The sequence below is a fragment of the Haliaeetus leucocephalus genome, unplaced genomic scaffold (assembly GCF_000737465.1).
Source record: "Haliaeetus leucocephalus isolate CR32 unplaced genomic scaffold, Haliaeetus_leucocephalus-4.0 Scaffold450, whole genome shotgun sequence".
Classification (NCBI taxonomy): Eukaryota; Metazoa; Chordata; class Aves; order Accipitriformes; family Accipitridae; genus Haliaeetus; species Haliaeetus leucocephalus.
In genome coordinates, this window is record NW_010972886.1 from 6,182,152 (window position 1) to 6,195,677 (window position 13,526).

The following is a 13,526-nucleotide window of genomic DNA, read 5'->3' on the forward strand; positions in this document are numbered from 1 at the left end:
GAGGATGGTGCTCATTTTTCTTATAGTGCACTAGACCAGATCCTGATGAGGCTTGTGTGGGTGAATCCTCATGTTAGCTTAGAGTTCACTGCAGGCTCTGGGTATGCGCGTGGATGTATTTTAAGAATGGAAATGTTTGGCCAACGGTGCCAGACACTGGCGTTCTCATCTGAAAAACCTGCTCGAGTAATTTCCTCTAATGTCGTTAGCTGTGGATTGCAAGCCTGCTCCTGGAGCCCTTGGTGCTCCTTTATGTCGCAGAGCTAAAACACATTAATAGGAAAATCACCCTCGGAAGGAGTTTTCTGCTGTCAAGGAGCTGGCAGAGCAGGACAAGCTTTCCCTTTGTAAGTTACCCTCTGCCGAGGAGGCTGCTGTTGATTTTGGCATGCGGTCGAACCGCCCGCCGCCCTTCAGGCCAGTCGGGGCGGGGGCACACACGGTCCCTGCTGGGCCCAGGCCTGGGGGTCGGGGACCCGCTCCTGGCGCTCCTCCGGCCCAGGCCGGCCGCTGCAGCTTCCCCGGCAGGGCAGGAGCCTGAGGGATGGCACTAGCGAAAACCGGGGGGACTAGTCCTCTCCCCTCCCTTTTCCAGGAGCTTTATTGCGCCTAATTGGTGGTAATTGAGGGTTGAGTATTTGCTCGAGTACCTGCTTGGCGGTGCAGAGAGGGTTAAGGTGCTTGATTTACGATAAACATGTATGTGACAGACTTTTATCTGATGGTGGGTTGGTTGGTTTGGGTGGTTTGTTTTGTTTTTTTTTTCTTTTCTGTAAAATGTCAGCCGTTTCCTGATGAGCGAGCGTGGTGGTGGTGAATTTCACACCTTTTTTCTTCTCTGTGTGGAAACCTGGGTGTTAATGGTACTGGAGCAGGTCGTGTTTTATAAGGAATGAGGCTGTCTCTTAGAGTGGAGGGAAAGCAGGAAAGGGAGAGGAGGTGAAGAAGGGGAGCCGAGGAAACTGCCACTTGCAACAGGCATTAGTTGGATTATTTTGCACTATGTTTATTTGGAGCATGTAAATGTAACGTTATTTGCTGAGTGTATTTTTTTCCTATGAAATGTTGGAGTTCAGTATGAAAATAATCCTCTCTCTTAATTTCACAGCAGAATTTAGCATTGCAACACCTAAGGATGGAAAGTTGGTCAGTTGATCAAGTCTGCAACTGGTTGAGACAGAGAAATTTAGGAGAACTAGTTCCTAAGTTTCGTGGTAAGCATTTTTGTTGTTTGGGAGGGAGGTGGTGGTGGTGTGTGGTGGTGTTTGGTGTTTCTTTCTGTGCCTTTCATTGGCACTGCCTACCTTGTTTTGGGGGCATGTATATTTATGCAAACTTCAGGCTTTTATAGAAATTTATTAGGGTGAGAACTGACATAGATCTAATAAATCAGAATAAGTGTGCAGCTTTATTATGAAGTCTCTGAGAAATGCTGGTGAGTGAGTTTAAGCCTGTATATAAATAGATACACCTTCTCAAATCAGAGCTGGCAGTTTAACAGGCTTGTCAGGGCCTATTTTATATTGTATAAATCTTTTTAAATAATGCAACTGAAGTGTGTAAATGTTTTGTGCCTAAGTATATAAACACTCCACAAAAGAGTGCATGAGGAACTGTTATGTGAACAGGCTATTTGTTGCGTGCTCGCTTAAAAAGCTTGCTTTCCTTCATTAACTAACAGTCTAAGCAAAGCCTGATTTAAAGCATTAAAACAGTCAGCTCACTGCTTCTGGATGTTTCAGGCTTGGCTTTTTGTCAGGGGAAGGTATGTGGCCAGTGACTAGAACTTCTGTCACTGCTTGGGAAAGAACAGTAGATAAAACATCATCTTTTTAGCAGATGAAGACTGTCAGCAGTAGAAAGCATCCTTGCCTTTGACCTGTCCTCCATCATCACGTTTTTAGGCACATAGAATGTTACTGTAACTATTAAGTTATTTTACAGTAATTCTTTAAACCCCTTCAATCTGCAGAAGAAGAAGTAAGTGGAGCAGCTCTGCTGGCTCTTAATGATCGTATGGTGCAGCAGCTGGTGAAGAAGATTGGGCACCAGGCAGTGCTGATGGACCTGATTAATAAATACCAGCAACAAAAAAGTGGGCTAGAATCCCTTACATACTGCTGTGAAACAGCTTCTCCAAAATTTCCAGAAGTAATCAGTGGGTGAGTTTGTGCATGGCACAGAAAATATCAGTCTGGGTATAGTTGTATTCTTTTCATAGCATTGTAAAACTGGCATTTATTAGCTCTATAGCTGTAAGCTGTAACTATTTTTTAAACTTCAGATATCTCTAACAGCATGTCAAATGCAAAATAAGGTTATTACCTCGTGGTTTTAAGCAAGGCATCAACATTCCTGAACACCACCATTAATTAATTTAAGCTGCTCTTCGTTTCCAGTTCTAGGACCTAGTTTTCATTTGGATGAAGCATCATCAAACCTTCACTGTAGCTAAAATTTTCTGTATTTGTGGTATTAAGCTTTTGAAGCATGCACTTTCAAATGTTTGCAAGTCTTGGAGTAAAATCATAATTTAGCCAAAGATAGCGTTTGTGTCACAGGTATATTTAAATTCAGTCTCTCAAAGGAAGCTCTGAATTTGAGCTAGATGTAAGCGTTTAATAATCCCACTGTGTGGAACTAGATGTATTTTTAAAAAACTAATTCCACAAAGATTGTCTTCACTGAGTGTGTTCTGGCTCTTTGTTGAGCAGGTTTTCTTTTCTTGTTTGTTTGCTTGGTGTTTCTTTTGGGGGGGAGGGCAGATGTTGCTTGTTTGTGGGTTTTTTTGGTCAGGTGTTTTGGTGTGGTTGGGGGGTTTGGTGTTGGTTGGTTTGGTTTGGTTCAGTTCCCCCCCCTCCCTCCATTCTGATCTATTGTAAGTCTTGCAGGATTATTTTTTGTGGATGTCTTGACTGAGGAGAGACATCCTGAGCTCTCAGAGTGGTCTCTTCTAAGCCCAAGAATCCTGGCAGTAGAGAATAGCTTGCCATGGATGCAAAATGCTATTTTTGAAGGAAAGGTCTCTAGCACTATGCCTGCATTGGCACACAGTATCAGCGAGCTGTAGAGCATTCTTTGTAGCATTTGCCTTCATCTAAACGGAGTCCAGGTTGTGCACTCTGAGATGACTTCACAGTGCAAACCAAAGCATGGTAAATGGTGATGATTGGGTTATTTCCAACCAAATTGCACTCATGAGCAGAACTAAACTGCTCATGTAGACACATCCTCTTGTCCTTATAGAAGTGTTTATGAAGCGCCTTGGGTTTCATCGTTGGAGGGAAGGGAGGTGCAGGAAGAAGACAATGTCACCACACATATGGTTTGTCACAGACCTGAAGTATGTGCTCACAGCTAGTCTTGGTTCTCTGCACCAGGGTCCTGCCTCACCTGATTTATAGGAAGCTCACTCTTTGGAGGCAGAGCAGGTGTCTGCTGTGAAGAAGACTACTGTATGTGGGCCCTGTACTTCATCCAAAGCGTGGAAGATGCTCAGGGGATATCAGGAGAAGAAAACCTGTTCTTAGGTTTAGGGCAGTTTGCATGTTGCTTTGGATATTTAGATTTCATCCTTGACTTTGTCAGGGATGTTTGGCTGGACTGCGTCTCAGATGTGACTGTTCCCTGTGTACTTCTCAAGTCCTGCAAGTCAGGCCTTAAGGTCTCACAAAGATCATGCAGTTGCAGTAGTGTGAGGGTGCAGCCTTTCTGTGAAGTTCTGCAGATTCCAAAAAAATCAAATGCTGAAAATCTCAAATATTAGTAAATATAAATTTACCTTAAAATCTTTCCCTACCTAGTCATCTTGCCTGGATAATAAGATTCTGGTATTCCTCAATTTACAGGGAAGTTAGGTAAATAAGCTGCTATTTCTGAAACATTTTGTGTGTCAGAGTCAAGGACCACAAATAGAACTCAGGCACATTTAAGAAATGCATTTAGTCATGTATTTTAGGATGAGTAAAAAATCAAGGTATTCTGTACAGTTTGGGGTGTAGAATGATGAAAAGCTCCTGCAGTAAAAATAGTATTTTATTATAAAACTAAAAGCTGTATGCTCTTATTCAGGTAGCTGTAACTGTTACTTCTTAACTCTGGAGTGCTTTGTGATGTAGTTGGAAATTATTTTTTCTGTTCGGTACATCTTGAACAAAGTCCTCTAAGAGTAGAAAGATCTAACTCAGGGACTCATGACTAGAATAAAGTGTATGAGACACTCTTTTGAAGTAGTGTAATAAAGTTATTTTCTTGGTAAGCTACTTTGACACAGAGGAACAGAGTATGTGACAAAACCAAAAATTCAAAGATCCACAATATATGTGAAGTGAACTCACATTTTCTCTGTTGCTCAGCGATGTTAGGCTGAACTGCAGCCTTGTTCACATGAGCAAAGTCACCGCACTGAGGTTCACTGTTAGTAGCATCTGTAGCTGAGTCTGTGGTCCCACAGCGGCAGGGGACAGCTGTGAAAACTGAGTCTACGTGTTCCTAGCCCTTCTCCTGCGGTGCTTGAGCCCAGGTGAAAACCAACCACCTTTTCTGTTTTGCAGAATAATTTCTCAGTCAGGCCAGTTCCCAGAACCAGCTCACCCTGCGAGTACCAGGGCCAGGGTGGAGAAGGCATCGCTCAGCCACAGGGCAGGGGAGAAAGCAGTACCATAGCCATCTTCTGGGTCAGCCGAAACTGCTGTGGAGCTTCCAAGAGCTGTCAGCAGTATTTCTCTGTTGTATTTCTCACATGAATGCTATCCCCAGTGCTTGTTGGTGCACTCCTGGCTGGCCACCTCTTTATCCCGGTGCCCTCAGCACACCTTCTAACCACGTGTGAATTGTGCTCTGTTCACCTCTCTGCTAGGAACAGAAATAAAGTGGCTGGACATGGAGTTCTGGGTATGGTAGGTGAATACGTTCTTTGTGGAAGTACTGGACTTGTGAAAGGACGCCACATGTGACTGACTTACAGTTTGGATTGGGACACGCAAATAGCGTCTTGTGTCTGTTGCTGGTAAGGTGGAAGCGCTCTGGGTCATGCAGTAGAAACTGTGTTTATATGCATATGAGGAGTTACCAGGTAAACATCAAGATGCTTTCCAATTCCAAAAGGGATTGTTTCTAGGAGCCATGTAGAGAACATGCTGGATTTTTTTTCTGGTGTTAACTGGATGCCTGAAAAAGATGTGTTGATTCATGGAAAAGGGGAAACTCCCCTTATAAACGTGGCAAATGTTAACATCACTTCTAATAATAACCTTTCATGTGCGAGTGCAGCTGAGGCTTGAACAGTTTATAAAGAATCTTTGGAGTTCAGAGGCTCTGAAGAGATGAGGTACAGGAAGGAATCTAACACACCCCTCACCCCCTGCAAAAAAAAAAAAAAAAAGTTGATGACTGCCATGAATTTTTGGCAGCATAACAGTAGCCCCTATCTTACCTCTGCCTTTCCCCAGTGCAGGGTAAAACTGTTGATGTTGGCTTCTACCAACAAAAGGAGAAGGAGAAATAACAGGGAGATGAGGAGGGAGAGAGGTGGACACAAAGGTTAAATGGAAAGCAGTGGTCTGGAGTAGCACATAGACAGCGAGGTGGGTATCTGGAGTTTTTGGCTGTAGTGACAGGCTAGAGTTGGAGCAAATAACCAGGAACAGTGTGATGTGAGACCAGGTGGCATTTGGGGATCTTCTAGAGTGGTTGGAGTAATGCAAAGCTGACTTGAAGGTTCAACATGTACTTAACCTTTAGAAAAAAACAAGTGTTCAAGGAACACTTGTGGAATAGAAACTGCCTTACAATTCTGTGTAAATCATTCTTTCGCACCACCCCTTGCATACTGTAATGGTTAGTTATTCCCAGTGATAAGGAGATGCCAGGCTATGAAGATGGCAGTTATCCTGCAACCCCGAGAAGGTTTATTTTCTTGGGTTTTGTAACTGTGTAGTAATTAGACTATCACTAGGCAGTGTTATTTACGGTTTTCCTTTTAACTTGTCAGAGTTTGATAATTGAACTGGGAGATTGATTAAGAGACATCAGCATCATATAAAATTATGACTATTCAATATGTTAATTTTTATCCTTCTCTATTTCTGCCACTGGTATACCTCTTTTCTATAAGCTGCACAAAGCCTGATGGTGATTTTTTTTTTTTTTTTTTTTTTCTCTCCTTTCAGGGCTACTAGCAGACAAATCTTAAATTCTTCTGGTCCTGTGGAGCAGAAAAAATATCTGTGCTCAACTGAAAATGAAGAAGGACTAATTGATCACAGAGTGCTAAAGCAAAAGTGAGTTATAATGCATTTACTAAATTTTTCTTACCTTTTGAAAATGACATAAACACTTCTTTTTGCTTTGTTAAGACTAAACAGATACTTTCTAAAAAATGATCCTAATTATTGAAGGCCAGGTTCAGGTATAGCCAGGTATATTTAGAAAACAGCAGGAGCAGAAATTTATTAGGATTTTGACTGAATGCAATAGTCTAATGGTGTTTTTTCTGACCTCCATCCTCAGTCCTTGCTCACTGTCTTGTATGTTGCCTTATGCAGAGGGCAAGATACAGGTTTGTCTTTTACTAGTTTTTAAAAATCCTTTTTTTACAGATGTGTTTTCAATAGCAATCTGGTAAATTAATCATTACAGCGTGGAATATGCCTATAAAAAAATTGTGTGCTTGAGGCACCTTAAATATGGCACTTGGAAAGGTAGGCATGCTGATTCCATTTGCACGCTCATTTTCCTTGGGTGTCAAAATAAGTCTTCCTAAAAACTGGAGGCAAGACATATGTGTTTTTTTCTTTTTTCTTTTTTTTTCTTCTTATGCATGCTTTTCTACTTTTGAGATGGGCAGTGAGTGTTGGAAGAGTCCTGTTCCTCTCTCAAGGCAATTGTTTTCTTGTTTGTGAAACTTTTTGTCCGTTCATTATCCCCCTTTATTCCCACCTGCTATAATTACCACCATTCTCCCCCATAGATGTGACTGATGGCTTCACCGTTCCGAGATAAGGGGACATCTTCCTATAAAAATATCTATTTTTATCACTTTAAAAAAGTAAGATGGAGTTAGGGATAAAGCTGTCTGGGAACATGGTAGAGGGCTTAGCGAATCACATAGTTAATGTTTTTAAAATGAAGTCCTGCTAAAAGCTTCAAAGGAGCAAAAAAACCACAAACCCGAAGATCCTGTCAGCATTGTTACCAATGAAACAAACCCAAATCACTGAAACCCTCAGAGTAAACCATTAAAATGATTTTGCAATGAGGTATTTTAGCCTGTACTTCTAAAGGATGCTTATTTTTAATTAATGATGAGTAATTTGCCTTGTGCTGTATGAAGAGTTTTAAATGAGTTGTGTGAATCAGTGTAACCCAGAATAGGCTGGCTTTAGGAAATGTTCTCAGCAAATGTTGTCAGTAGTAGCTTTCAAAGGCCCATAACGGCCTGTTAAGGGAAAGGGACTGCAAAAGTGCAGTTCATCTTGGGGCAAAGGAGCAGAAGAGGAGGGAAGTCTGCTGCTCTAAATGGAAGTGCCCCTTCTCGGTGAAGTAGTAGGTGCCCTAAAAGCCAGTGGAGCTGTGATGATTTGTAGTCTTGAAGACCTGAGTAAATTTTATGAGGGCTTCTCTTTAAAGGTCAGATGAGAACCTGGCAAATGTCTTTCTCAGAAACAGCTGTTTTAACTGACTGAGACAGAGGATGGGACTGAACAGCCCTTGCATCCATCAGCTGCTGCACGGGGTTCATCCCAAGCTAAATATTATCTTCAGAGGTGAATGCTGTTGTTTAGATAGGTCTATGGCATCACCCACAGTTCTAAGTGTGGTATTATAGAGGTTAGGTTTGAATTAAATTTTTTTTCTTCTTCTTCCCACCTTCCTCTCCCTACAGTACACACTTATTGCATTTTCAACAATGATAGAAAATTTTAATGTTTTATATGCTTGAGGGGATTATGCCAGCTATAAGCAGGTTGTGAAGGGTTGAACAAGACGTTTGTTTTAGAAATTTGATTATGGGAACAGAAAAAGTTGCTTTGACTACAATGTAATGATAGATTCTTAGCCTAGAGTATAAAAGTAACCCCCCTGTTTATTTTGCTGATATACTTACTTTGAAAGCTGGGTTGGTCAGTTTGTGTGTTTGTTTCTCACTCAAGTTCCAGGCTATGGATTTATGTGCCATGGTGCAAAGTAGTTTTTCACATCAGATTAATGGTGGCTGGGTTTTTTTCATTTTGGCATAATGTTAATAGACATTTCTGTTAGATCGACTAGTGGGGTTTTTTTCCATTGCTTTGAATTTAGAATGTGTGAAGTCTGTGCATTTGTTTCTCTCCCCTAGTCTCTCATCTTAACTGATGGGGAAAGGGCAGCTGTAGTAATATAGGGTCGTGATTCTGCAAATAAAACACTCTGGACTGTCTTATTGTGAGTAAGAAGGAGAGTAGGTACCCATTTCTCATCAGCCAGTCCAGATGTGGAAGAGCAGCTAAGAACAACCATGGCTTCCACTCTTCCGAAGTGGGTGTTCCCACCTCACTCACTTATCTGGCAGCAGACCGGTTCATGTAAGCACTTCTAGAGTCAGTTCTGCCGCGGGTTAGTTTAATTCAGTGGAATTGGTTTAAATGTACAGTTCAAATGATCAATATTTGGCCAGGCTGATGCTTGTAAGCTCTGTCCCCTCATTCATTTCATCCAAACTGAAAAAGAACTTAAAATTTTGTGGGTTGGGTTTGGGGGAGTTTTTTGGTTTTCCCCCAAAAGTCTCATGCAACTACAGGTTCAATAACCGTCATGGTTTTGCTTGAAATGAATTCGTGGGTGCTTTTATGGATTATTAGTGCTGGTGAATTGGTTCAAAGTTTCTTTGTATGTTTCCTGCGTAGACTGTCCTAACTACTGTGTTAAATACACTCTTCTATATTACTAAATATTTAAAAAAATCAAAGAAGATTGTTTAAATGCAAAAGTAAAGAGTAAGTGGATGCAGTAATTGTAGAATTTTATTTTTCTTGCATTGAAATTGTGCATACATACAACCGGATGAGGTTTGCAGGTTACCTCAGTGGAATAACTCTTTGCTAGCAACTACAGAAGTAAAAAGAGCCATCTTTTTCGTCATCTCCCAAGAAGATTGATCTTGAAGCAGTGCTCTTCTGTGAAGACAATAAGATAGCTACAGAGGATGATTCAATAAATATATTTCCCCTATACCTGGTTTTCTGTATTGCAGTATTAGCAGTTTGATGGCTCCTCCAGCCTGGTGTTTATCTGGTTGGCAAGACAGAGGCTGTCATTACTTGTAAATACCTGATACTGCTGTGAAGAACCAACCTTTTATTGGTTGGTTTATATGTTCTGTCTGCCTTTCCTCAAGGTGTTTGTTTATCAAATGGCATCCCTAATGTATCCTTCTTTCACTGTTTCCAATATGGCAGTCCAGCTGTTTTCCTTCAAGAGCAATGTCCTGACACAGGTTTATTTGTACATTTATTCTTTCTATAAAAAAAGCGTTCTGTAGCCCTTGTGTTGTGTAACAGATTTACTGTCTGAACACCGTGAAATAATTTGCTCAGAGCAGGCTTATGTGCACAAGCAGGATAACAGATCTTCTGGCCAGCCTTGAACTTCTCTATTTGCTGCAAATTTGGAAGATGTGGTCGGTGCTCAACCAAACCTAGGCCTGCTAAGCGTTCATATACCAATAAAGCCATTGCCAGCATTGACAGTATATTGGTGCTGGTGCCTGTGTAAATTTGGGCTTATAGCAAGGACAATGAATTGGAAGATTTATTTGAAAATAAACTTGGCTCCCGTCTCCAAGATGGCTGCGCTGGCCTGCATGGTTGCAAAACTCCCTTCATTCACTTCCTCCATGGAGATGGCTTGCCTGCTACAAGCCCTCTTGAGGTCTGGCACCCACCAGCGTGCACCAGTGCAATGTTTGCACTAGTAATATCCTGCTGATAGGGACCGGCGGTGAGCAGGGCAGGGAGCCGTGTTAGCGATGCTGTACAGCTCCTTAGCTAGGGTAGTCTTGTGTCTAGTTTGGTGGGGCCGCAGGCAACTTCACTGACTACTGAGTAGCTGCATCAGAAGTGTGTTTTAGTTTTGACACGTTCTGCTAATGATCTTTATAAAGCTCCTTCCTTTGCTTCCCCATTACCCATACAGCAGTATTGTTCGTCTGTGTTTAATGTGTTCTATCAGAAACACACTTATGCTTGTGCCTTAAAAAGAAGGGGGGGGAGGGGAAGGAAAAAAAAAAAAGAGAGTAGCTGGCCTGAAAAAATGTTGCTTAGTCAATTGTTTCAGATTATTTTTCTCCCTTTACACAAGGAGGCAAATATTACTTTTATATGCATGTGTACATACCCATATGCAGCTATAGTCCTACAAAGAAAACCTCAGCTGGACTGTGCCTTTTTATAAATAGCTTAAGAGTTTCTTAGTTTCTATGCAGAAACCTTATTGTTGATATAATCAGAATTGTTTCTAGTAGATGTGATGACATTTTTTCAGTTAGTTCATATGGACATGAAAAGCAGCCATAAAAAACAAAATGTTAATTTTTTAACAATGGTCAATAAATAGTAGATGAAAAGAAGTAGTGTCTGTCTTTTGTTCAGAAGTACAGACGTTAGATGCTTCCTTTGATTATACCTTTTCAACAACTAATGTTTAGTGATTCTAAACCCATAGATTGCATCTAGCCCATTAATTTTAACAGTGATTGATTGAATCTTTCTTCTAATAATTTGTCTCAATATTTCTGAAGCTATTTATTGTTTCAGTAGTAGATTCCCCTGTTTGAATGATGTATCATAACAGAAAAATAATTTCTTTTTTATTTTGATGATTCCTGACAATTTGACTTCAATTGCTATTCCATCTTCATAAAAACTGTTACATCTGTGGGTTTTGGCTTGGTTTGTGTAGGGTTTGGGGGAGATTCTTTAAATTTAGGTTTTCAATTTATGAGGTTGAGAGAATCTCTGCCACTTTTTTTTTAAGTCAGCATTTCATGTCTCTGTCATTGCAGCAGGAAGCTTAAGAATACTAACTTAAATTAAAAAAAAATAGAAGACTCACAAGAATATCTTCTTTGTGCTTGTTGCCTCAATGGTTTGGAAGCAAAGGCAACTGGACTCATGGTTTTGGAGCACTTGAGGTCAGCAGAGCTGAATTTACTGATGTGGTGCTGTGAGTCTTCCACAAAAGTTTTCAGGGGAAAAAAAAAAAAATCTAAATCTCCTTTCTTCCACACCAGAAATAAGCCAAGTCTTAAAAATGACTTGCAGGAGCCACTAACTGCATTGCCTTGTTAAGGTCTAGCAAAGTCATAAAAACAACAACAAAAAAAAGCCCCAAAGACATAAAATTCTTTGGAGACAGTATAACACATCTTAACACGGGTGAATGCAAAAAACCCTGTTTCTTTAAAATGGCCTGATTTAGCTGGCAGTTCTGTCAGTCAGATTCCCCAAGGAGCGTTTTCTCTCCCCCTGCCGGTAACCTACAGCTGCTGCCCTCACATGTGATCGAAGTGCAGAGCCTTCACTTACATGACACAGCTCCTCAGAATGGAAACTGTCAAAAAATCTTGACTCCCTCTAGAATAAGGTTGTGTCTGCATCTCACAAATTTTTTTAAAGATGATTAATTTTGTCTGTAACTTGCTGACCCTAATGCTGCTGCGGGTAGGTTCTTGTTCGGTCTAAGGATACCAGCCCCTACGTTTAGCGGGAACTAAAAAGTGAAAGACATCATCAAGCACTAGGTAGACTGCAAATCCCAGGCTCTAGGGAATAACTGGGAAACTGTTCATTTGTGCTGGAAAGTAGAAATGGCAGTGAAGCACATGAAGGGAAAAGCATGAGAATCCTTCAGGCACAGATCTTGGAACTGTGAATAGAAAAGAGAGCCCTATTTTATCCTATTATTGAAAGGGCAAAAAGAGTTTCTTTTGATATTTAATCACCTGTCACCATTTCTTTCTTTTGATCGAAACAACCTTTACAACATTAACTATTGTCATACAGTTGAAAGCGTATTATGTGTGTGTTAGGGAAGAGGAACATTTTCTACAGCTGCAGACTTTTCCTTCCTTCACATCTGCAAGTTCCAGGTTTTCTTTTCTCTTCTTTTTCTTCCTTGGCTTTGTAGATGTGGACTTTCTTCCAGCCTACAAGTCTCCAGGCAGGAGTCTCTTACTGATGTTTGGTGCAGACATGTGAAAGGCTAGACCTTCACCTGTGAAAAATGGGAATCTGTTGAGGCTCCACCCATGGGCTGGGTTCTGTCTGGACATGCTGAACCTGGAGACCCGTTGATGTCAGCAAGGTTCTGCCCAACTGAGATGTCCTGAGTTACTGGGACCTGAGCTGGTGCAAGAGGTAGCAGTGAGTACCACAGACTCATTGACTTTAGCAAAGTAGACAATAAGAAAAGCATTTGGCGCACAGCTTGTTTATGCGTGTGCTCAGTTGGCCTTTAAGTCACTTTTTTTTCCTAAATGAACTAAGCAGATGCAGGAAACTGATCCTTCTTACCACTACGCTCAGAAGCTTAAAAATGACAGAATCATATGATCTAGTGTTTGAACCTGTTTCTAGGTATCTACTGCACTTTGCACAGCTATCTTGACTGAGCTGTCTGTACTGGTGTCAAGATCGTTTTCACTGCCTTGTTACAGCTAATTCAGTCAGCTCTGTCTCTGTGTGAGGTTGCACAGGACACTGAGCTTGGAGACCGTGATGCTGCGTTCACTCACCACTCTTTGCTCTAGTGCAGTCTAAAATGCTGCAAGCGTGTAAAATCTTTGTCTGTTTGGCAGTAAAACAAGATGTTCCCTGGGATTAGGGATCCCAGGGGTTATATAATTTAGATAGGTGGGGCTTTGGAGGGTTGGGGGTTTTTTGGTTTTTTGTTGGTTGGTTGGTTGTTTTTTGCCAGCTGAAGGAGACAAATGGCTCCTCCAAAAATGGTGTTATTTTATAGTTAAGTTTCTCAGTAAACATGCTGTACGTGAGCAGTGTAAGGCTGTAATGGAGCCAAAGAAATAGCTGTGTGAAACAATGCTATGGCTTAGTACAGTACATAATGTGGTCATCTACAAAAGCAGAGTGGTCAAAAGCTCTGTGATTAGTTGTGTTCTTGCTGAGGAGATGCTTCTTGGGATTCAGTTCCATATTGCAGCTAAACATAAAGAGACAAGCTTGCTTCATCTGCACTGGTATTTGTCTCACCTCATGGGGAGCCATTCTGGGGACCTGAACAGTGAGAAAACTAAACCAAGGAGAAAAATGAAAAATTTCATTACTGTAGCTCCTTGAAGTAACTTGCTGCAGGGTTAGAGGCTTCCCAGTACCAGTAAGAAAGGGGTAGAGACATGTGACAGCAAGGGGGAGAGGGAGACTGACATTTGGCAGCAGCTAGCCATTGGATTGATTTAGCTGCAGCATCAAATGCCTAAAGAACTGAGAGAGACTGGGATCTTGATCTTGTCTCTGTGGCTCAGGTTAGCT

General features: G+C 41.2%; 1 protein-coding gene across 1 annotated transcript in view; it reads left to right on the plus strand.

The window, feature by feature from the left end:
- The first annotated feature begins 1,135 nt into the window (after nucleotides 1-1,135).
- SAMD3 (sterile alpha motif domain containing 3) overlaps nucleotides 1,136-13,526 on the plus strand; it is a 37,345-nt gene continuing 24,954 nt past the window's right edge. The window contains exons 1-2 of the mRNA XM_010574706.1: nucleotides 1,136-1,214; nucleotides 1,973-2,162. Coding sequence (XP_010573008.1) covers nucleotides 1,136-1,214; nucleotides 1,973-2,162 — 269 coding nt within the window. The remainder of the gene's footprint in view (nucleotides 1,215-1,972; nucleotides 2,163-13,526) is intronic.